General features: G+C 39.8%; 1 protein-coding gene across 5 annotated transcripts in view; it reads right to left on the bottom strand.

Annotated features, from left to right (window-relative positions):
- Positions 1-26,402, bottom strand: part of MECOM (MDS1 and EVI1 complex locus) — a 450,691-nt gene that overhangs the window by 242,953 nt on the left and 181,336 nt on the right. For all 5 annotated transcript variants that reach the window (XM_043492336.1, XM_043492335.1, XM_043492330.1 and 2 more), the window contains exon 2: positions 7,730-8,067. In XM_043492336.1, the coding sequence (XP_043348271.1) occupies positions 7,730-8,067 (338 nt within the window). The remainder of the gene's footprint in view (positions 1-7,729; positions 8,068-26,402) is intronic.

Genomic DNA, 26,402 nt, shown 5'->3' with positions numbered 1-26,402 from the left:
GTGGTAGACAAGAACATTTGTTTTAGTGAACTATTTAGAGGTTTATTTTATAGTGCTCTCCAAGTTGTTCTTCCTAGCAGGGAGGAACCATGATGAAATTACTAAACTTGTGTTTCCTTGCTTGTTTTTGTTTAAAACTGACAGCCCTTAAAGCCTTGTTTTCTTTGTTGATTAAGAAGCAGTCAATTTTCCCTTTTTAAACAATCACTGAGCTACAGCTACTTCGCCCCAACAGACAACTGGGCTGCTGACAAATACTAAAACCACAGTGACAAACTGCAAAAAAGCTTGACCTTTCCCTTGTCCAGTGACCCCTTGTTCGATTTGTACTTTAGCGAACCAATACCTGATTAGATAATGCTCCGTGCTAAACCCACAAAATGAGATAAAATTCTAATTTATGGCTTTTCATTTAAACTGGTAAATGGCACACTAATCAGGACACAAGCACAACTACATCACAACAAATTATTTTTGTCCCACAGCACATTGTATAGCTCGAATATATAAATGGACACAATGGACATGATTTTGCATGATTTGCAGAGGCAAAACACTGTATTGATATCAGTAGGGAATTTTGCTAGCTGGAGCACTGTAGGAACAGGTCCCATTAAATTTCTTGTGTGCTGCACAGGCAATAACAAATGTTTTTCGCATCAGCTAACTATCTGCAAACGTACTATGGCAGTTCCTCCAATTTCCCCTCCCCTGCACACTTCCACCAGCTAGTGCTAGTGATAATCAGAGATGGGCTCAAGACACAAAACTTGGATCAAAGTTAAAAATGCTCCAAAGTTCAGAGGTGCTATGACTCTGCATATTATTAAAAATAGCAGCCCTTTCCAAAATGTGGAACCAGACCCAACTTTAGATTTCAACCTATGTCCCCATTCCAAAGTGTATGAGTGTTCTGTGCCCAGACCTGGAGTTTCTAGTTCAAGGTCATTGCACCTATCAATAATAAACAATTGCAAAGAAGAATCACATCTTGGAGATTTTTAAGTCAAAATGCACACTGCTATATCCCCATAACTTCATACAATACCAAGAACAGTGTTCAGGTCTGTCCAAGAAATACTAACTCTTTTTTTCTCTTGACAAAGAATTCCTCCTTAATTCTTCATATACATTAGAGAAATGGTGTTTATTATTATAACATGATCATATTGTTTCACCTTAACCTCAAAAGAAGGCAAGTTTATGAAAGGAAAGAATAATTTATCAAGAACAGTTGTTTCTGAAGTAATTGTAAAAGTATCAGTTCCTAAGAACAAAATAGGTACACAGACAGTAAGCAATGTGGAAGTCTTGTCATGTATGCATAACCTTCTGCCAGGTGGAGTTGGCAGCAACAAGGGCCATGTTCAGTATCTAAGGGTCCCTCTTAACAATACAAACAGAACCGGTTTGAGCCCCCACCCAGTAATCTGGGAACACTTAGCTCCACTCCTGGGTGCTTCTAAGAGGCAATACTTCCACACTCACAAGCATTGAGTCTGTTCATAACAAAAGAAAATGCTTAGTGAAAGGGAACCAAACATTAATTTGGGAAAACACCACAGTCACGTGCAAAGCATATGACCATAAGCAAACCTGACCCCACAGTGCAGTGGGTTCTTTGCCTCAGTTTCCCACTTTGTAGTGGGAAAGTCTGATGAACAACTGTCCATTTAGCACATCACTCCCTTCTCTCTCTGCTGCACCCCACTCACACTTGGCTGTCCTTGATTAGTGAAGACCCAGAGTTCAGAGATGCATTCACGGGGTTCACCTTCCACTCCGGGGAGGTAGAGGTGTCGAGCAATGCCTCTGCTGCTCACCACTAGCTACTGTCCTCTGCCACTGCTGCTTCTCTGCCACCGCTGGCCGCTGTCTCTCTGCTGCTGTTAGTGCCGCTGCTTGCTGCTCCTGCGACATCATGTTCTGAGGTTCCACCACTTAACCCAGCTCTTAGTGATTTCAGCAGGTAGTGAGGAACTGCACAGCCAGTTTAGTGTTCTCAGTATTCACTGTCCTCACACAGGGTCTTATGCTTAGCTCCTACACCAGCTCAGCAGTGATGTCAGCTCTAGTAATTACCAACCACAAACAAGGACTCTCAATTGAGCCTAATCAGCTCTGTCATTAAGGCTATGTCGACACTACTGCGGTAAGTCAACCTATGCTACACAACTCCAGCTACATGAATAACCTGGCTGGAGTCAACGTATCTTAGGTCAAGTTACCACGGGGTCTACACCGCAAGGGGTCAATGGGAGAAATTCTCCCATCAACTTACCTTACTCTTCTTATAAGGGGTAGAGTACAGAGTCAACTGGAGAGTGAACTGCAGTTCATTTGGTGGGTCTTTTCTAGACCCACTAAATCGACCATCAGTGGATCGATCTCAAAGCGTTGATCCCCGCTGTAGTATAGACCTGCCCTAAGGTAGATCAAACAGTATCTATGACTTCTTAGGCACAGTCCACACCACCAGGTAAGAACACCTGCCCCCACCCACTCTCATCTCCACTGGGATTTGGCATCCCTGCCCTCTGCTTAGCAAGTGAGGTTCACTTTATGGTGCTCCCCCTCATAAGCAGAGTTCTACTCCCCTTTACTCAGACAATAAGGATAACAACATTTCATTACCCTGCATTCAAATACTAGAGTGATTTGTAACCCAAAGCCAGCCAAAACTGATCATTGTGGCAAAGCAGCTCCATCTGCTGCACACCTAGGCAAAGTCACCGTCTCTATACAAACACAGTCTGCTCATGAAGTCTTTTTCCCAGCTTATCACTAGATGTGAGGGGACAGCTCATTCAGACCCTGCTTCCATCTGTTTCCCAGGCATATTTTCTGTGCTATTCCAAAGGAGAAGTTGAATACATTGCATAGCTGCATGTGGGAAGGTAGCTTGGACATGGTGAAACATCATTTTTTGCCTATGAAACCAATGATCACTTATTCACAACACTTATAATTGGGCTTCCTCCAGCGAAAAGAGTAGTAGTAACAATCATACACCATCATCCTGCAATAGCAAAAGGATGATACTCCATTTTCCCTTGATCTCACACAACATGCCCTTTCTTACTTCTTCATTTCACACTTTCTATCCAAATGTTTTATAATCAAAAAGAAAGACGACGACAATGGCAGCAGCAAGTTCGATGCACTACGCAACACACGGTCCTTCGGAATTATTGTGGGGTAGCAGATAAAAATATCCACTTTCTGTAAAGTGACTAAAATCAGCAATTATCCTGCACAGTCATCAGGCTCAACCTTGCTCCCACTGAAAACAAAGATAAAACTACCACTTAACTTAAGTGAGGGCAGGATTGAGCTCAATACACCTATCCAGTAAGTAATACACACTACAATACCTGATTGGATGGGAGAACTACAGGAGGAGATGGTTAATCTGAGGAGCATCCGTGAATATGAAGAATTCATTAAAAATATGTATATGGAGACCTCCTAAATTGAGGAAGCAATCCAGCTAGGGAGGACTGCTGTAGCAGCACCAGGAGAGGAGGACAGGGCTACTCCCCAGGGAGGAAGCTGGCTGCTGGTTACTGCTTTGACAGGGTAACAAGCCTTGTGGATGGAGGGAAGCAGTAGATATATCTCAATTTTAGTAAGGTTTTTGAAACGGTCTCATATGACTTTCTCAGAAACAAACTGAAGAAATATTGCCTAGAGCAGTGGTTCTCAAAGCCAGTCCGCCGCTTGTTCAGGGAAAGCCCCTGGCGCGCCGGACCGGTTTGTTTACCTGCCACATCCGCAGGTTCGGCCGATCGCGGCTCCCACTGTCCGCGGTTCACTGCCCCAGGCCAATGAGGGCTGCGGGAAGTGGTGCAGGCCAAGGGACGTGCAAAATTATCTTCACTGGAGAAATGGTCTGAAGTAAATAGGATGAAATTCAATAAGGACAAATGCAAAGTACTACACTTCTGAAGGAATAATCCATTACACGAATACAAAAATGACTGCCTAGGAAGGAGTACTGCGGGAAAGGATCTGGAGGTTATAGTGGACCACAAACTAAATATGAGTCAACAGAATAATACTGTTGCAGAAAAAGCAAATATCATTCCAGAATGCATTAGCAGGACTGTTGTAAACAAGACACGAGAAATAATTCTTCCACTCTACTCAGCACTGATAAGGCTTCAGCTGGAGTACTGTGTCCAGTTCTGGGCACTATACTTTGGGAAAGATGTCAACAAATTGGAGAAAGTCCAGAGGAGAGCAACAAAAATGATTAAAGGTCTAGAAAACATGACCGATGAGGAAAGATTGGCAATACTCGGTTTGTTTAGTCTGGAAAAGAGAAGACTGAGAGGGGACATGATAACGATCTTCAAGTATGTAAAAGGTTGTTAGAAAGAGGAGGGTGATAAATTGTTCTCCTTAACCACTGAGGACAGGACAAGAAGTAATGGACTTAAATAGCAGCAGGAGAGATTTCAGTTAGCCATTAGGAAAAACTTCCTAGCTGTAAGGGCAGTTAAGCTCTGGAACAAATTCCCTAGGGAGGTTGTGGAATCTCCATCATTAGAGGTTTTTAAGAACAAGTTAGGCAAACACTGTCAGGGATGGTCTAGATAATACTCATTCCTACTTCAGTCAGGGGGCTGGACTAGATGACTTATCAAGGTCCCTTCCAGGTCTACATTTCTATTATTCTATTACACAAGGATGTCCCAATTAGCTAGGTGACAAGAAAAGTCTACATTCAACAGGTTATAGATAGATGTAACCAAATGGCACTTTTCTCCCCATTCTCCCTGCTCTGTCACTGTCCTCCCTTTGTCACTCTCTACAATGTCTATCTCCCTCTTACACTAGCAACACGCTTTGTATGGCTCCCAACATAAAGAGAACAGGAGCCAAGATGCACCTGCTGTCTTAACCCTGACAAGGCTGTGATGTCACTGAAAGACTATTTTTTTTCTGTGTTTGAAGTCAATGAGAGTGATACCAGTGTCTTCCACAGAAGTGAGTTGGGCCCATTAATTAGAGGGCCTAGAGTTAGTCTTCCAGCAATAAGATTAATTTGACCTTTTAACATGCCAGTAACCAATCTGGATATACATTTACACCAGAGAAAACACAGGTTTATCCAGAATGAAAAAATAAGTTAGACTGATGCACGCCGTCTGCAAGACTGTTTTTTTTGGTTGCATTTGGTATTAACTAAGCTTTAGAAAAAACCCTCTCAAAACAAAAATGGCCAATTTTTCCTATTGGAGTGAGTAATAAAGATGCGGTATTAGTCTAGACTTTGATTAATCCTGGATTTGGTTGGTTTATTTTATAAACTGTAAAGTTACCAATTGCCAGGTTTTCCCCCCTCAATTTGCAATAAATACATTTATTTTACTGGCTGGAAGAAATACGGTATTCTGTTGTTCACCTGTTTCTCGCCTCCTCTATGATTGCAAAGCATTTGTAGGTGGATGATCAATTTCCAATTTATTGCTAATTTTACGTGGGTTTCACTGAATACCTTTGAACTGTTTAGATTTGATTGGGAAAACTGAAGAGCACTTTTTTTTTCAGCTTTCCCAAATAAATACTCTTGTTCAAGTGTGTTGGAAGGGCTTCAGAATGATTCACCTTTGGAGCTTCCAATTTCTTCTTCTTCTTCTTCATTGTTCTGACAAAAAGGTTTTGAAATTAAAAGAAACCTGAGGCACTAAAAACTAGAGTATCCGTGCCTATATTTAAAGGTAAAACCAAAAGGCCACATCCTTAACTGGAGTCAATCAGCAGCAGTGTGTCCTTAACTAAAATCAGAAGCAGTCTCTTGTGTTCATGGAGCTGTGCTGCTTTATGTCACCTGAGGATCTGATCCAAAATGTATTTGTTTTCACTTGTGTTCAACTCACATTTCAGATGGTGTGACAGCAATTTTTTTTAAACTTCCATTATCAATCCATGCTTCATTGTGGTGTGGCTATTAGACAGCTTTTATTACTTCCTGGTGCCTGGTTCAAAGAATAAAGATTTCTCACCAGTAACTATATTGCATTAGGGTCTGTTAATTTTATAGAGTTCTGCCAAGTCTATAATTTCTCTTGAAACTTTTCTGTCATATTGTCACAGGTCTCACATGTGTTTAAACAACTGGATAGAAAGTTTGCAAAGAACTCACCGAATATTTACTGATGGTTAAAAGCAAACCAAACATTTATGATCCACCATGTGCTTTGAGGGCTATACTCCAAAGTACAACTCCATTTATTTGATCTCTGGGTAAGTAAAACTCTGAGTTCATCAAAGGCCCATCATATTCCTGAGAGCAATGCAAACTAAGCATTTCTCCCCTACTTATCAAAATATCTGTCATCTCAATGAAAAACAAAAATGGAAAATCGGGATTGTCCTGTATTTTTACTTTACATCTTTCAAACTATGAATAAAAAGGTTCATGCAAGAATGATTTTTATGTCACATCAGACCAACACTGAGAAAAACACCTGATTTTTTTAAGACTAGAATTTTTATCTGAGCCACAAAAACACAGAATGTGTAGTGTTGGATCAGTTGATTGGCCCAGATAGTCTGAATACTGCCTCCAGGTAACCACACATAATGCTTTGGATCTAAGCAGAATAAAAAACATAACACACCTAGACAATTGTGCAGTGTTGTACTTAGCAAAGGAGAGGTGCCTGGAGTGGGGGTGGATTCCCTTCTGATTGCTCAAGGGATCGGATTCAAAGGAGAAAGTTATTAACGGCCAGCTTGTGACTGGTCATTAAAAGTATGTCTACACTGCAATTAGACATCCATGGCTGGCCCATGCCAGCTGACTCGGGTTCACAGCTTGAACTAAGGGGCTAACTGTGATGTAGACATTCAGACGAGGTTCCAGCCAAACCTGAACATCTACCCTAAGAGGGCACACAAGGGGGCAGGATGGTACATGGAGCCATGAACAGAGCCCCTCAGACTCCCCAGAGTGCAAGGGCTAACTACCCCAAAAGGAGAAGAAAGGAGCTAGAGCCATGGCCCTGCCACCCATAAAACCCAGCAGTGCTGACCAGTCATAGGGAGGAGCACACACTTCCCTCCTTCAGTCTGTGGAGCTATGATGCATCCTGTAGGGCTCTGGAAGGCCTCCAGGAGGAGCAATGCCACCTCTAATGTGGGGCTGTGCTTATGAGGCTGAAGACCCAATCCTACTCCTATCAAAATTAATGGTAAAGAGCCCATTGACTTCAATGGAAGTAGAATCAAGGCCTTAGGCTTCCAACTCTGAAAACCATCATGTCTTGCAGCTATAGTTTACGAAATAATGATGCCTCTAGACCATTCTAAATCAATGATTCTGGTGACTAAAAGAAACTTCCACATTTTTTCAAATGAGTTCAATAAATTTCATCTGCAGACCTCTCTCCTAGTCCCATGTTATATTTCAGAGCTTCATGAAAACAAAACATACTTGCCCCATAAAAAGTTCAGATAAGTGACTGCCTCCTCTTCCTACCATAGAAGAGAGACAGAATTTGATGTTTAGGTGTGATGGTGGCGATTTCCTGCATGTTTTTATATGTGCATGTATAGTTTTATTTTCTTCCATAAAATATCAAAAGACTCAATCTAGCAGTTCTTATGCACGCAAAATAACCATTAACTTCAACAACATATCCTCTTACTCTAAAAATGCATCTGAGTTTGTAAACTTTGACAACAGTACAACAGAACAAAAGAATTTAAAGTTTCTTACCTCCCAACCATAACTGGGATCTTTCAGATTTGACTGCTGCTCTCCAACATACGGCCCAAATTTTTCACCTACTTCAATCTTCCTTTTGGTCCATATTCCTAATCCTGCTCCAGGAACATTTGACTCTCGGAGCTCAAACTCTGAAGGAATGGGAATGTTATCGGGAATGTATATGGGAGCCTTGTAAGGAGACCCCTCCTTTGGTGTGAATGCTTCGCTGGATGTTGCTGGAGAAGATGGCTCTTGGACACTGAGGGACAGTTTACTAGCCTCTCCATCAGCCTCTGACATTTCCTCCAAAGGAACTTCAGGGAAGCTTTCATATAAACATTCATCACCTGAAAATGAATCCAAATGTTAGGGACTATATTAAGCAAATGTGCTGAAGGGTTTTATACTTTAAACCCTTTTAACTTGTACATTAAGCAGAAAAGGCAGTTTGCTGGTTCTACGGCACCTTCATCAATGGCTAATACTGCAGTAGAGTTTCATCCTAAGAAGTGCTGAACAATCTCTCTGTTGTGGAACTGTGTATGTTCAGCACCTCTCAGAACCAGGCCAGAGGGCTCTTACCATCCGAAGTAGTTTGCACACTTGTACATGAGCACTGTCACTAGTGACTGAATTACATACACAGGTATATAACAAGCAAACCCAGTTGCCCAATATGGTGTACATATAGCACCTTAAACAATTTCCTCTTTGAAATTACTATTGAAAACTGGCAATTACAAATCACAGATGAAATCCCAGCCAAATGTTTTTTACTGGGCAGGTTTTACTGGACTTTGTTTCACTAAGGGGACAGATTCAACCTGAAGTATGGAGAGAAAAAAATGTGGTGGCCTCAGATTAGTCTTTGGAAGGAAAGCAGTCGACCATGCAACTGTTGGCCAGATCCTCAGCTGATGTAAATCAATCTAGCACCAATGACCTTAATGGAATTACAGAAAACTACACCTGCCAAGGATCTGGCCCAAAAAGTCACTACACAGGGGGCATGATTCAGCACCCTCACATCATAATATTCAAGTAGTCCTTCCCATGTCCAAAAAGTTAATTTTTCTTCCAAGAAAATTATTTAGGTCCTAGTTCAACAGGGTATTTAAGCACAGGGGTAACTTTAAGTGCGTGTTTTAGCACGGTCACACATTGAATGTTTTTCCACAGATAAAATGACATCTATCATGCCTTTATTATATATTACCTAACAATTTTATGTCTACATTTTCAAGATTCTGCCACTTATGACAACAAACATTGGGGCATAACAAATCATTTGAATACATCACTCCTGGAATGTACCAGATATTTCATCTGCAAGCAATATATACACAGCCCTTGTTTTTCTTCCTCTAATATGGAGCTAACTGTGGCCACACAGACATCATAAGGAAGTTCAGCTACCCATTTCCCTACACTTTGATTTGGCAAATTTCATCTGCGCTCTAAATAATTGGACTCCCAAATATCAACTAATTTGTTTATCACTTTTCTAAGGACTGTCCTTCAGAGGAGTGTAAAATCCCCTGATTAATTCAATCACCGGGATAATAGACAAATGCATAGAAGGATTTTTCACCATTGTTTCTGTTTCAAAAGTCCTTTCTCTGAGAGCTCAGGTTGAGTGGAGTTCAGCAGGGATGGCTTGATCCTGAAGGCTGCTAAGGACTGATGAAAGAGTTGCTGAGAGGAAAAGTACTAGCATTCAACTCTAGCTGTTTGCTTAGAATCTGAACAGAGGCTGCTGAGGGCTTTATACTACTCCCACTGATGTTCATGGCAAAACTCCCATGGATCAGGCCTATGACATCCTGCGCTGAGTAGAGAGGAAGATAAGCCATGAGAGGGACAGGAATCAAGATGTGGTCAGAGTGCAATGGTTAACTTCAGTCCTGTGCATTAAAATGACCTGCCTACCAGTCATATTTGATGATATTTCTGTTGCACATTCAAGTGCTACTTTGCCTAAGCATGCAGAAGAGCTGAATTTAGGAGAAAGCAAGAGCAGAGGTGGTTATGAACCATAGTCACAGAAACGTCTCCAAAGTTCCCATGAAGCTGTGTCACTCAGAGTGCTTCTCTATGATCCATGGCATCTGCACATGGCTTATGAGCTATGGCAAGAATTTTCAGAGAGGCCTGAGGGAGTTAGGCAACCAAATCCCCTGAATTTCCCTAAGATACGGATGCCTAACACCCTTGGGCTCCTCTGTCAGTTTGTTGCTCCCCCACTTCACAGTTAAATACTACATCCCTACCCCTCATGTTCCCTCCTCAAACCGACCCACTCTGCTTTCCTCCACACCAGTTCCCACCCTCAATTTGAGTATCCCAAAACTCCTTCCTTCCACAGCACAAAGGAGCAGTTCACGCAATTCAGTCTCCATAAATGAACTCAACAGCCTTCATTTCATCCTTCCCAACTTTTGGCCCGGTTACAAAGCACCCTGTCTAGTCACTCCATCAGTGGCTCAGCACTGCTCTCACACAGGTCCCAACCACACCTCTGAATGACAGAGCCTTTAAACCCTAGCAAGTATTGCACTGCAGATGTGCCATACTCAACTTTTCTCCTCCAGAGTGTGTTTGCTGCACTCCAGTTAAATTTCTCTTTCAGTCTCAAAAAAGGCTAAAACCATTCATATCTCTGGTCAAACTAATCTACAGCCTTAAACATATAGAGCCAGATCCTCAGCTGCTGTCCATTGGCCAATGGAGATATGCCAATGGTACAATTCCATTTTTACTCTGCTCTGGTCACATCTGTAACCCCCTTCAGTGACCAGCAATTCCACCCAATGCATAATTTAAAACAAGTTGATTTTACATTTTAAATTCCGTGGTGACGAATTGCACATGTGTGCCCTTCTGCCTAAAAGTAGTGTCTGAACTGAATGCCAGGGCATCATTCTGCTTACAAGGGCAATATATTCTAAGAAAAATATAAAAACAAACACTTAAAAAACCAAAAAGCTGAATTATACTTTCCAGACATTTGAAAACCATTTTTAAAAAATCACTTAGATTAGAGCTCCATTTACACCAGCTGAGGGCCTGGCCCAGAGTATCAGAAAATGTGGGGCCTCATTCTGCTCAAACTTAAACCAATGTAAATCAGAAGTTACTCCACAGACGTCATTGGAGTTACACTGATATAAAAATGCTGTGAGATCAGAATTAGGCCCCAGGGACTGTGCTTCCAAGTACAATTGTCTATATAAATAGCCAACCACTCACACATATAGTGCTGCAATTTGGGATTTCAAGCAGGACTCCTTAAGATCAAATAACTCTTCCCATTAGAAATGGGATGAAGTCACTGAGACCTCTGATAGGGAAATAGAAAAGATTAGGTAATACAGAAGACATTTCCCGCCATCAAATTCCTTGCTGCTGTTTTGCAGTAAAAACATGAAAAAAGCTTCAAAGGAAACCCTGTAGGAAAGGTTAATTGCTACTAAAAGACCAGGGTGGACACCAGTGTTTGCACTTTCTGCTCCAACTTGCATGCCATCAGGAAACAGTACACGTGGCTGTGTGCTGGGGATGTGCCTGATGAAGCCAGGAGACATCCATGCGCCAAAGCTGACATCACAGCCCTAACCTCTCTGGGACCTGGAGTTACTTTAAACAGCACACTGGGCTTCTGTGTGGAACAGGGAGGAGGGGCTGGACTTCCTTCCACTTGGACATATGTTTAGAAGTTTAGCACGCTCTTCCCTTCCAAGGGCAACTAAATAATGGGATATAGCATGTGTAAGAGCCAGGGAAGCTGATGCAGCTACAGCTACCTTACCTTCAGCTGCAGCAGCTCTTGAGTCGAATGGTTGAGGTGCACAAGGCAGAGGCAGGAGTGCGGTCAGAAATGCAGTGCAAGCACATTGCGTGGAGCTGTGCCCAGGATAGCAATGGTTAAAAAAAAAGAAGCAGGTCATCCATCCTAAACTAAACTCCATATTCTCCAAATGAGAAATGGGTAAAATACATTATTGGCTGTGCCTTTCTATGGCTTGAACATCACTTGATCATATGCAGGTGACAAACAGGCATACTGGTGCATTACATGGATTAATACTAGGGATGGGCCAAACCAAAGCTCAGGGTACAAAAACACTGAAGGGATCAAAATCTGGATCCTGATCTTGATGTTTGAACTCATTTCTAATTAATAAAGTCAAGCAAATATCACTGTTTTTCTTTCTCCTTTTCTCAGTCTATGTGACCTTTCTCACTTCAGCCAGTTTCTGCTGTGGGATGCATACACACAAAGCTCCCACTGACCTACACATTTACAAGCACACAACCCATAATCTGATCTTGGAGGCACACCTGTCACACATCAGAATTTTGGGGTTCTGCTTGTATTTTTGAACATGTGTGACAGGAGCCTTTAATACATTGTCACTTTATTAAAGTCTTCTTGGGTACAATTAAGGATCAGAGAGTTAGTCATCTCCCTGAGAAAAGCCAGGATGGGCCTGAGTGGGCCATGGAAGAATATTTTCAAATGGTACTACAAGGATATAGACTGGGAACTCTTATGTGACCAGAGTCCTTCCATATTTGTTTGACTCAACATTTCTGTCCAGCTCAGGTAATACTACAGTAATTATTTGTAAGTGTATCTGAAACAAAGCAGGCATTTCTTATACAAATGGGACACCTTTATCTAAATTACTGTTTAAACAGGTATTTAAGAAAGGACTGTCAAAGGCAGGAACTGGTTGATTACAAAACACATTAGTTTAGATCTAGAGTGGAGGTGGTCAGGAAAAGTTGCAAATTAGCAGCTGGCAATCTGGGAGTTTCAGGAGCTGTGTTAGGTCACATATGAACCAAGTGGGAGGTATTAGATAGCCTCTGTGCTCAATGAGGTATAGTTTAGCGGTAGTCTCCTCTATGTCTTTTAGTGGAAAGTCAGATAAAGATCCTTGCCTTTAGGAACAGTCCTCTGGATGTGAGGGTCTGGGCTGATATCTTCAGACATAAAAGAGCCACTGACCAAGATCTACATAATTCCATATGAAAATATTATCAGCACACATACTGAAAGTGGTTTATGCCACTCCTTATCCACAGAACTGTTCAGCAGAACTGGATATAATCCTTGTTATTTATTATTAACTGTATTGTGGCCTCAAGCTTTTAACCAGGAATCAGGACCCCATTGTGCTAGGCACTGTACATACACAACAAACAGATAGTCCCTGCCCCGAAGAGTTTACAGTCTGAGTAGAATGTAGACATGCAGTGTTGTAGCTGTGTTGGTCCCAGGATAGAGAGAAAAGGTGGGTGAGGTAATATCTTTTATTGGACCAACTTCTGCTGGTGACCTGAAGAAGAGCTCTGTGTAAACCCAAAAGCTTGCCTCTCCCACCCGCAGAAGCCGGTCCAATAAAAGATATTACCTCACCCACTTTGTCTCTCTAGAATGCAGATAATAATTCCCAGTTAGTTGGAGTTCACAAAAATGGGATATTACCACTGATTAGATTATTGACTGTTATTTGTAACTAAAGCTGCAGTTCCAATTTCGCATTCTAAGACATAGTTTGTGGTTATCACTGTCGGGGTTTTTTGTTTATTTTAAGCAGGGTCACCTCTGAGTACTAACAAGCCATTGTTAATGGAACCGTATTTTAGGTCCCTGTATCTAGCCGGCTTAATTCACTTATGCACATAAATTGGAAGTCACCGATTGTTTATTATATATAAACATAGATTGGTGGCCCTTTGCAGAGGTACTGGGCCTGATTCTGATTTCACATACACTGCTGTAAGTCAACAGTAAGTGCATGGCCTTCCACGGAGGTATACCATTGTAAATCGGGTATAATTACAAGAACAATCCGGCTCATACTTCTGTTTTGTCTTTAAAATGACACCATGAACTTTACAATCACGGAAATATTTCCTTCCTAGTGTTACAAATAACATCTAAGGCTGTTCTGTTTGAAAATACGTTTCTCTATTTTTTTCAGTTTGTTTCTTTTGTACATCTGACAACACTTTCTGTCTAGGCATGCTCACTGTTTCACTAAAGTTGCCCCTGATGTTTGCATAGATCTGTCACCCAGCAACAAGAGAAAAGAAAACATTTTAAAAATAGGAAGTGTAGTTGTAAAACCACAAACACTGTCAGCAGGAATAAGGGGCACATGTTATACTTGAAGCTACTTTTAAATCATTGTTTAATCTGAATTGGTGAAAGAAAAAACTATTTTTCCATAGTCTTCAAATATATTGCTGTTTATATATATATATATATATTTGTATTATTTGACCCTAATACAAATGTAAAAAGCAAATGAAGTTCTGAATATTTTCTAAGGGCCTGGTTCTGCATTCCTTACCTATATTAAGTGGTATTTATGTGACTAGTACTATGAAATTCTATGAAACTATTTGCATGTGTAAGTGCTACTCAGGATGAATAAGGGGTGCAGAATTGGAGCCTAACCTTCTATTAGATAGAGTTTGTTATATATTGTCTCATGTTAGCCCACGGGGCCAGATTCTGATCTCAGTTACACTGGTGTAAATCCAGAATAATTACTTGAAACTTACCAACAATTTATAAATTAGGCCAATGTCCGGCCTGTTGTTAACTGAAGTCCAGAGAATTTCTTCAGATTGGCATTAATGTAACAAAGAAAGAAAAATTTGGTCCACAGATTTTAGCATTCCTGTTATACGAGTTATCTATGTATTATGAAGCAAGATTATAAACTGCTTTTTCACAACTGATTTAATGCAGCCACACTTTCCCCTTTGTTGCTATACAACAGAAAGCCATTCTGGCACCAATAACCTCCAACATAAAGAAAATAATTATGCATGTCCCTCAGAAGAGGGAGTTCTAGCTACAGATTGCAGAGACAAAGGAATGTGAAAACAGCAATATAAAAGCAGGCAAAGTTAACCATGAATTTGGTGTTATTTCATTCTTGAAGAGTACAGAAATCAACTACTTTTTCATGTCCTCCACTATGGCTTTTATTATACATATTAAAATGTGCTTTGTTCTTACAAGATTAAATAAGGGAAGAGAAATAGTGACTTCTGATTCTTCAAGGGTCAGTGTAGGGAAGGTTTAGGTCTTTGAATATCTTCAGACTATGTCTCATTCCAAAATTATTGTAATTAAAACACAATATGAATAATTCAAAAGGATCCAGTTTTCAGAGTTTCTCAGCATATGAAAAAAAAACTTCACATTGAGTTTCCTTACATTTACCATGTTTTACCTGAGGAAAACATGAAAATCAGTATATTGGAGAGACATATGAGTTACTGAAGGAAGAATTAGTATAAAACTTTGAGTGCTTTGGCGAAAAATGTTTATAGGAAAACAAGGTTTCAGAGTAGCAGCCGTGTTAGTCTGTATTCGCAAAAAGAAAAGGAGTACTTGTGGCACTTAGACACTAACAAATTTATTTGAGCATAAGCTTTTGTGAGCTACAGCTCACTTCATTGGATGCATTCAGTGGAAAATACAGTGGGGAGATTTATATACATAGAGAACATGAAACAATGGGTTTACCATACACACTGTAATGAGAGTGATCACTTAAGGTGAGCTATTACCAGCAGGAGAGTGGGGGGGGGGACATTTTGTAGTGATAATCAAGGTGGGCCATTTCCAGCAGTTGACAAGAAGGTCTGAGGAACAGTGAGGGAGGGGGGAAGAATAAACAAGGGGAAATAGTTTTACTTTGTGTAATGATCCATCCACTCCCAGTCTCTATTCAAGCCTAAGTTAATTGTATCCAGTTTGCAAATTAATTCCAATTCAGCAGTCTCTCATTGGAGTCTGTTTTTGAAGTTTTTTTGTTGAAGAACTGGAACTTTTAGGTCTGTAATCGAGTGACCAAAGAGACTTAAGTGTTCTCCGACTGGTTTTTGAATGTTATAATTCTTGACGTCTGATTTGTGTCCATTTATTCTTTTGTGTAGAGACTGTCCAGTTTGACCAATGTACATGGCAAAGGGGCATTGCAGGCACATGATGGAATATATCACATTGGTAGATGTGCAGATGAACGAGCCTCTGATGGTGTGGCTGATGTGATTAGGCCCTATGATGGTGTCCCCTGAATAGATATGTGGACACAGTTGGCAACAAGCTCTGTTGCAAGGATAGGTTCCTGGGTTAGTGGTTCTGTTCTGTGGTGCCTAATCACATCAGCCACACTGTCAGAGGCTCGTTCACCTGCACATCTACGAATGTGATATATGCCATCATGTGCCTGCAATGCCCCTCTGTCATGTACATTGGTCAAACTGGACAGTCTCTACATAAAAGAATAAATGGACACAAATCAGACGTCAAGAATTATAACATTCAAAAACCAGTCGGAGAACACTTCAGTCTCTTTGGTCACTCGATTACAGACCTAAAAGTTGCAATTCTTCAACAAAAAAACTTCAAAAACAGACTCCAATGAGAGACTGCTGAATTGGAATTAATTTGCAAACTGGATACAATTAACTTAGGCTTGAATAGAGACTGGGAGTGGATGGGTCATTACACAAAGTAAAACTATTTCCCCTTGTTTATTCTTCCTCCCTCCCTCACTGTTCCTCAGACCTTCTTGTCAACTGCTGGAAATGGCCCACCTTGATTATCGCTACAAAAGCCCTCCCCCCTCCTTCCCCACTGCTGGTAATAGCTCACCTTAAGTGACCACTCTCGTTACAGTGCGTATGGTAAACCCATTGTTTCATGTTCTCTATGTATATAAATCTCCCTACTGTATTTTCCACTGAATGCATCCGATGAAGTGAGCTGTAGTTCACAAAAGCTTATGCTCAAATAAATTTGTTAGTCTCTAAGGTGCCACAAGTACTCTTTTCTTATAGGAAAACAAGAAACTCAAGAGCAGTTGTAGTTTGAGAGAAGACAATTTCAACATCGCTAAATGGTGGTACTAGACTAGTAGTTAATGCAATGTCATAATATGTTAACTGCATCGGGAACTGTACATTGTTTCTGGAAAGCGTCAATATCAGCTTGTACAATAACTAGTAGCATTTGGTGTTCTGTGTAGTGTCGCTCATGTCTAACTGAGTAACACAGTCTAAGGCATTTGATGTGCACCAGACACTGTCTCTTAATTAGGATCCAGTACTGAAAGTCTATGGGTCAAATTCTACTTTCATTTATATGGGTACAGCTCTCCTTGATGTCAGCGGAAGTTGCACCTGTATAACCGAGAAGCAAAACTTGGCCCTATGTGTTTCTGCACATTTTCCATATAAATTACTATATTACATGCAGCAACAAAGAATTATAAATGTTTGCTGGCAAAAACTGAATTTATTTACAAGTTGAATCTAATTTTATTTATAGCTCCAGTACAACCATCTTTGGTAGAAATATTTATGTTATCTGTACTTCTGGTCTGCTAGCGTCTACTGCAATCATAAACACTGTTGAAAAATTATTTGCAGTTAGCAGGATTTAAACTACCCATTATATCACCAGCTAGTGCCTGTAAACTTTGGTGCTGGTTGATAAAGTTTCCTCAATGGAATAAATATATATTTGACTTTCAAAATCTTTGCTGAGATACATACAGAGGAGAGAGGCAAGTAAGGGAACAGGGAAATGCCACCTGCCAGATTGATATGTTATGGGATAGATCCTCAGCTAGTGTAAATCAATCGGGATACGTTTCACACCAGATGGGGATCTAGCCCATATGTATGGAACCTTTCTCTTAAATGAATGATCGCCCAATTTATTGAGCTTAGTGAAATATTAAAATTGAATGAAGCTGCTATAGTTATACTAATTAGCCTCAATGACTAATATACTAATTAGCCTCAATGAGTATACTCATTATATGTATCAGGTTCAGAAAAAAAAAGTCTGCTGTGAAATTTTAAGCATTAGGTACAGGCCTCAGTTGGAGGCAGGATAATGGACTTGATAGACCATTATTCTGATCCATAATGTTTTGATCACTGTTTGATTGCCGTAGTGGTAAACAGTATGTATAGTCTCACATAAATTACTTAAGATGTTATACTGCTGAAAATTAACATGTTCAGTTGAAAACTAAAGAAAGGACCCTTTCATTTGAATTGATGAAATACAACATCAATATGTGACTTTAATTTCTCCTCCCAACCTAGTAAACTGGGGATAAAATTTAAGTAAATCTCTTATCTTCAATGAGATATAAACAATAATGCACTAGAACAGAAAACTAGTGCTGCAAAACAATACTTTTAACTCAAAATGATTACTTAAATCTACAGTTATATAATCCACATGAATGAAACTTTACCTCAGTGTAATAAATCAGTGTAACTGAATTTTTTTCTTTAACACTCATTAGTACATCTCTTCCGTTTTAAACTGAGATGTGTCACAAAGTAGCATTGGGGAAATCACATGTCTCTTTCTAACGGAAAACAGTAATAAAAGAAGACTATTCCACCAAATTATAATGAAGACAGATAACAGAGTGAATTATGAAACAAAGGTTATAGATAGAGACTGAGCTTTGTAGAGGTAATGACTTTTAATTGGATTGAGTTTATCATATTTTCAAAGGTACAGCAGAACCAGAAGAAAGGATTAGAATTATTTCCATGTTTCATTATTTGGCATAATGAGAAAACAGAGGGAGGTCCACAACCCTGACGCGTACGGTAAGCCACAGGAGATGTTTAACATGTCAGTATCTGGTAGTGTATGGTTCTAAGACACAAATGCATTTGCTCCATTATAATGCAGCAAAGTGTAATCACTTGAAAAAAAATGCCAGGTCATGAAGTATTGTTTGGCAAGGGCACTAAGAATAAAAAAGGAGTTTAACCCCTTGCTGCCAACAGTCACCACAGTCCTAGCCCATGAGTACTAATACATTTGCTTTTAGGAGTAGAGCAAGTCTCACTCTAAGCTCCAAGGAGTTAATGGAAATGATTGGTCAAGGGTCAGTAATCTGAGTAAGTTAATGTTCTAGTTACCAAAAAAAAAAAAGTGTTTCCACTTTCCCACATAGGTGAGATTCTCTTCTCACTTACACCAGAGTGCAAACCCATCGATTTCATTGAAGGGACACCACAGAAACTTCAAAGGGAATATGGCCCATATTGCCTGACTCACAAAAGGCCATGCAAGTCATATGTTTAAACCCTCTTGGAGTCAAGGTGGAAAATGTTAAAAGTACTAAAGTCATGTTGAGCTCATTGTCTTCTATTGAAGGGATTGATTCTGTATAGTTCAGGTGAAGAGTTTTGTACAAATAAGCACATGGTAAAAAAGGGATGAGAGCAAGGGAACAGAGGCCCTAATTAATGAGGTAGAAAGTCCCAGGAATAAGGGGACAAGGGGATGGAAGAAAGCATGAAAACAGAAGTTGGGGAAAGATACAAAAGGATTATTAAGAAAAGCAGTCCAGGTAGAGCATAGGCAGTGTAAAGCAGGAGGAAATGAGATCTGAGATAATGATTACCAGATAAGGCTCCATGCACATGGCAGATTTGTTGACAGTGGGGAGGGCGGGGGGGCGTTGAGAGTGTGTGAAATATTGTATATGGATTGGAATTTACAGAGTTATGAGACATTCTATTTCTTTATTAATATTTTAAAAACAAACTTCTCATGGAAATATAGAAAAACCGACAAAGTAAAAATGCATATTCACCCACTATTCTATCCTAATTCTATACAGGTTCTTATACTGCACTCTTCACCATAGTATCTGAGCTCCTTCAGGTAGTGGACTATTGTGGACTTATTGCCATGATTATAAAATTGTTTTTAGGGAGCTTGGGGAGATTATTTTTTTGATTTTTTAAATGCTTAAGATCAGTAATTATCTACTTTTATTTTTGTTGTTGAATCCCTAGGGTTGGACCCAGGCAAAATATGCCACAAGTACCAGTCAGAGTGGTATGCACCCACCTTTTATTTGCCTAGAGGGAGGTTCTGCAGGATGTCCGCTAAATGCTGCAGGAATTCACCTTCAGAGTTCCCCAAGACATGTAGCATCCATAGTCTCCTAAACCTACATCAGTGTGAGTGGGAAGATGTGCTTACCATCCCACACATACTTGTTTGTGCAGTATATCCAGGCATAAAGTGTTAATAGTTCACAGTGTTTACTCAGGATAAATTAGCTACAACACAATGGCAACCGACGCTGTTGTACAACCAAATAGACAGCTCTTTAATTATGTTATTACACTGAGAGAGTCTTAATTATATTTGGGTGTCACTGTGATACAATGTAGTTAAGTCCTTGAAACCCTAATAGAAACAGCGGTAACCAATACACTAATCAGAAAAAGTACCAAATAATCCATCATATAATGCTCTCCACTGGAAAAGCACCAGGGCCTGGCAAGAATATTTTCCAGCATTCATTTTGTAGGGGAAATTCAAACTCACAATTTTCCCTGCAAATTCTAGCTACTTCTCAGCAGACGGCACTATAGCTGTATCTCTGCAAGGTCATAACAATAATAAACTGAACATACTTAGCTGATTGGAAAAGACATGAATCTTAAGAAGAGCCTATCCTTCATACTACAGATGGGGATATATTCTGTGTCTTACTGCAGTACATTAAGTGTATTTATATCTGGTTTTGTATGGCTCAAAGGTGATTATATTTTCAAAACCAAAAGCAGGGACACTTGCCACACCATTTTTTTGGATTGTGAAATACTCATTAAAAAAATACACTTTTTTTTAATGTGTACTAGTTGCAAACTAATGCAAACAGTTTGCAAAATCCAGCCCCAACTCACTGAGCTACTTAACTGTCCTTAGCTCTTCCCTGCAAATCTTAATCAATAGGGTATTCTTGTTGGTTGCCTGTGGACTTTTCTCCTATTGCACTGTGCTCACTAGGTTTCTAAATTCACTACATTTTCTTCTCAGGAATGTAACGTTATTTTATGTGCAATACGTGTCAGTATTTCTTATTAGTCCCCATTCTACCTGTTGAGATTTATTTGTTTGTTTGTTTTTATTTTTGTGGGATTTTGTTCTGTTTTTTCAATTTTCCATGAAAATCTTTAGGTTCCTCCTCTATTACTTGCCCATTTTTTCCTTTCTCACCCTCCCCCCTTTTTCATATTTCCATTTGGTCACTGAGAAGGTGGTAAAAAAAGAAAAAATATAGCAAAAGTGGAAAAAATCCCCTCCCCCATATTAAAGTTTTTGTTTTTTCACTAAAAATACTGGACAATTTCAAAAGAAATGATTTTTTTGGCAAAAATTAAGTAAATCCAGGATAGTCTCTCCTCTTTATCATAAAGTTGTTGTTATGTAATTTAGGAAATTCTTTGATGTATGTTTAGTTGTGGGGGTTTTTACCCAATAATTACATGAATATTTAAATCCCCCACTCCCCCGGGTTTGGCTACCAAGTGGTTTTTAGGACTTGGTGAACTTTTAAAAGAGCTTTCCATTCTTGCTCACCTCACCTTCTGCTGGGCTGTACCGGATGCTCATGGTGTCTGTTCTTTGTTTTACAATTTTTTATATACTTAGCCAAAAAAATATTCATCACCACACTCTTCACTGTATGCTCACTATATGCTTCACTTGTTCACATCACTTTATCTATTTCAGTGACACCCATCCTTCTACTTCACCTTTTTCTATCTCTCCTATAGCCAACTAATTATATTAATTTGTACTGATATTCCAGGACTGAAAATCCCTCCACTAAATTAAGTTACAATTATGCCCACTGGATAATCTATATCATGTATCACTTCTAGCTCTTCTCACTTACAGAGTTGAGGAAAAAATTGTACAAATGGGAGGGGGTTCAAAAATTGCAGATACAGGTCAACCAAAACTATTCCTTCTTTTTTTTTTTTACTTTCAGAAATGACAAAACTTTGTTTCAGAATTTCCAGAATGAAACGTTTCAACTTTTTGTTTCAGAAAGATGTTTCATTTTGAAATTTCCCTAAATTTTATTTTAAAAAACATGTGTTTCATTTCAGGCTAAATAAAATGTTTTGTTCAACTGAAAAGAAACAATTTTTGAATGTTTTGTTCTGCTGTGAAATTTTAAGATTTTGTTTCCATTCAATCCAAAACAATTTTTTTTAATTTTTCAGTTCAGCCACGGAACTGAAGAATCTGTTATTCACCCGGCTCTGTTTATTTGTGTCTCATGTTCCTTGTTCTCAGATACAAACACTTTGCATTTGGATGCTCACACATCAGGGCAACCTTGTCTTCTACCTTGCTTTGCATGTTGGAAAGGCACTAAATTCCTGATTATGTGAGCTAAACAAAAGGTTCCCTCTTCTTTCATCAAAGTATCAGAAGCCCCAGTACAAGCCACTGGCTTCTTTATCACAGATTCTTCAAATGTTGCAGACTACAGGAAAGATTCCAGTTGCAGAACATGGCAAAGAATAAAACTCAGCAAAAACAGCCAGGGAGAAAAGCAAGTTGAGAAGGTATTTCCATACACATATGAATTAAAGGAATGAAAACCTTCCTCAGCTCTCTCTTGGCTGGTCTGAAAGGCAGGATGCTCTGGTGGGCCTAACATACATGGTAGTCACAAGCACCTGCATTCTAAGTGAAGCTGTGCCATTAGTTCACACTCACGAACTAGATCAAGTCACAACCTGTCAGGTTTCCAATTTTGAACGGGGGCATAATACTAGGGTACATCTATACTCTGAGCTGGAGATGTAGATTCCAGCTCAATGAGACATACCTGCACTATCTCTGATCAAGCTAGCACCCCAAAAATAGATGGCAGCTGGACAGTCTTCATCAGTTCTATTGTTATTCATGTGCAGTTTAACATATGACACCTTAAATAAATATTACATGAGCGGTAACAATGGCACAGTCCAAATAAATACTATTTGTTGTTTAAAGTGCAAATCCCAGCAACTTCTTTAACAGGAGCATTTGGTAGCTGACAAGTCTATGGATGTTTTAAATCATAAGGGCATCTACTCTATTCTGTTTTTCATGTGTTTGTGTGAGAAGTTCTTTGTCATTTCAGACCCACCTGTCTGGGAACATAGAAATCAAAAACAGGAGTAACTCTCGAATTTCACCTCAATTTAATCCATCACAGAAAGCACACTGTATAAAAAAAACACCAGGACATTTAAACAAAGTGACACAGATCATCAGCAGATCAACTGAAAATGACAGCTCAATCAAACAAATGTATGTTGAGAATTTCCACAGGGCAGCTCTAGCTGCAGCCAAACCAAATTTGTTTAGTATACATAAGTTAGGTGCTTAGAAACATTCAGTATGCTGCTAGCCAGACGATGACTTGCCTAGATAAACATCGATTTAACCAAATATCCCCATCCGTGAAAGTGTCAGCAGAGTTTTTATGCATTTTCCTAGTTCCTTAAAAATATTATTTCACTCCAGTACCAACCCACCCATATGGCATCTATATAAAAATAACTAAACACTCCTTTTAAAAAACGTTATGAGTACCCAAAGAGAGCAAAAACTCTATAACCCTGATGGAGTGCTACTGTCAACCAATAAATTCACTAAACAGCATTAAGGTGGATCGCAAATTACAAGCTTAGGAAGCACCAGAAAAATGTGCACATCCTATGCCATATATCAAATATAGGAGGTGTGGGATTTGTCTGATTCTTCTTTAAGACACAGTTCTCCCACTGAGGTCAGTAACAGTCTAGAGTTCTTATAGGTGACCAAAATACATATAAAGTTAGGCCAAAATTAGGCACCTAAATAAAAGTGGCCCGCTATTTAGAGATGCCGAGCACTCACTGAAGTCAGTGGGAGTTGGGGATGTTTAAAACCTCTGGAAAAGAAGCCAAATGATAAGGGTAAAATCCTGGCTACACTGAAATCAATGGAAAAACACCCACTGACTTCTGTGGAGCTAGGTACCTAAATATGGACTTATGAGGAGACTAGTAAAGAGCCGAAAAAGTGATCAGTACAGCTAATTTATATTGCAGTGTAAGTTATAATTATGCACATTTCAAGGAAGGTTCTACTTTATTTTTTATTTTATAGCTGCTCTTCAAGCGTTTGTCAAACGAGAGAATGATAATGAAACATCTTTTCCAATGGACATCTGTTTACTATTTAACTTCCAAAAGGAGAATATTTACAAAAAAACAAATGCAGCAAATTGGAAGGCATGCGATGCTCATTCCTCTTGTCATGTTCACATGATAATCAGAGCTCTGTGTGTTTATACTGACGAGTGAATGGAAGTTTAGGGGTTTAGGCATATTTCTTATACAAGTGACAAACCAGAGGTGGATAGTGAAATAGCTGAGCCCTTAACAGCCCTGTACCTAACATAAATGCTGCTTGGATAAGAGAAGTCCAAAAATATTAACCAGCCGAGGATTCATTTGTAGCAATAATTTTGATTCCAGCACTCAGTGCTGCTGCCATCCCCTAACGTCTCCACCACAGCATTAAGGGTCAGCCTGGCCCTGGCCCTAGTGCAGATGTGTGGATTGATGCAAGGAGCTTCCATTGTCCATCTCCCTTTTGCACCACACAAAGGGACAAGGTCATAGATTGCCAATTTTGGTTGGACATATTCCTGGAGGTTTCATCACATGACATAATCTTCAATTAAAGATTAATCTTCAATTCCTGAAGATTCCAGGATAATCCTGGAGGGTTGGCAACCCTAGACACAAGGATAATTTCAGACCCTGTTCTTTTGAGAGTGCAGGGACTGCTCTTTCTATGCATCCCCACACAGTAGGCACTGAAAGGCATAGGGAAGAGTGGAGACACAACCTTCCTGCAGCTCCCTCTAGGCTGGTGCAACTTTACACTGCCCACTATTGAAGTCTGTAGGTAAATAACAATCTGGCCCGAAGAGGTCGATGGGGAGCCTAATTCACATATGAATCAGGAGTGATCAGTGAAGCCAATGGAGCTTCAGTGGACTGAAGCTAGTGTGAGAGGAGAATCAGACCTCAAAAATGAGCAATGCAAATAAAAAAAGCTTGATTATTTGCTGAACTAGTATGAGAGAGAAGAACATTAGTGATGCATAACAAAGTGTTGCTATCCTGCAGTCCTATTGCCATCTGAAATATATTATTGGTGTTGCAGTTTACAGCATTGCCAACTCCCATGATTTTATCATGAGTCCCACAATATTTGGTGCTTATCTTAAAGCCCCAGGTGCTGGAGGCTTGGGAAACAAGAATCTCAGCTTTCATTTTTTTTAAAATGAAATGTCTAGCCCTTGCAGCTGCAGGGAAAAATCTTGAAAATGTGAACCCTAATGGTTCCTACACCAGAAGGCAAAGAAAAAGCATGCAAAATGTATTATTTTTAATGTCCCATGATTGTTTTACCAGTCTGAGTATTTTGGGGAGCCTGACTCACGATTTTTTAATGTTTGGGGTTGGAGATATCATTATTATTTCATTTATAAAACATCTTCTCCCCGCCACGTCACCAAGAATGCTGTCCACTCTAACAAACAGAATGAAAACCCCAAAGTGATCAAAATTAAACTAAACTAAAAATCAGAGATGGTCCTGAGTGGCAAAGTTTGGATTTGGATCTAAACCTGACTTTTGCCAAAGTTCAGGATGAGGAAGATGGTGTTTGGATCCAGGGCTCAAGTTTTGGCCTATTTCCATTAAAGACTAGAAAAACAAACCTTGGACATATGTCACTGGAGGAAAGAGAGAGGGGAGTACTGTGAAGGAAATCTATGATCAACATTAAGCAGTGTGTATGAGACCCAGGCTAGCGTTCATGTGCTCTGCTGTGTATAGAATCATGTAGTATGTTGCTACCCTTGCCTGACAAAAGATTTCCGGTAGGCATTCTCTTTTTAAAGCAGGAATTTTCACATATCTGACAACAAAAAGCTACATTTCCACTTGCTGCTGTTTACCAGAGCACAAAAGAGCCACCTGAAGACACTACGCAGACATCACAACATTCAAAGGAGGTATTGTTTTTGATTATCTATAACTATTTTTTCCTTTCTCCTGCCACCTCAATTGAAAAACAACAAAAAACAAAACAGGCTGAAGACACAAGCACAACAGGGAAGCTCTAAACAACAAGAAGTGATTGTGAAAGTTAAACCACAAAAAAAAACAAAGGAAACTGTAATTCCAAAGAAACCAACCAAAACAAAATAAAATAGGAAAGGAAACCCAAACAACTAACCCCAGAAAATCCAGAACAAACAAATCAAGGATCTTTTAGATTTTCTTTGCTTTCTGTTTCTGAGCTTCCAAGTATCTTCAAAGTGTATATCATGGGAGATGTAAACCACAAAGTCTGCAACCCAACTTGGAAGATCTGTATATCAGCCTTGGCTTCTACTGTCTTCTCTCTAAAGGAGCCTTTCCACAATGCACACATCCAGATGTGAGTTGTATTTACTAGCTCGCCAAGCAGCACATGCTTTGATTTGGTTGGGGCGGGTGGGGTAGAGGGTTAGAGGCAGGGCTGCAGATTTGTCGGGGCATTTTTGATCAAATATCATGGAGCAGTCACAGTAAATTTAGTAATAGTCACAGGCTCAGAAGGAAATGGTTTGTAAATCACAGGAGCTCCATTTACAATGAGGGGCCACATGGGGAACAGGGCAGATCCTATGGGGGGGGGGCAGGGCTGGAGAGCAAGCCCATCCCTCACTCACTCTGCAACAATGGCTTCTGTCAC

Source organism: Dermochelys coriacea, chromosome 9 (genome assembly GCF_009764565.3).
Source record: "Dermochelys coriacea isolate rDerCor1 chromosome 9, rDerCor1.pri.v4, whole genome shotgun sequence".
Lineage (NCBI taxonomy): Eukaryota > Metazoa > Chordata > Testudines > Dermochelyidae > Dermochelys > Dermochelys coriacea.
Note: the sequence above shows the minus strand (reverse complement) of the source record. Positions and strands in the feature narration are given on the sequence as shown.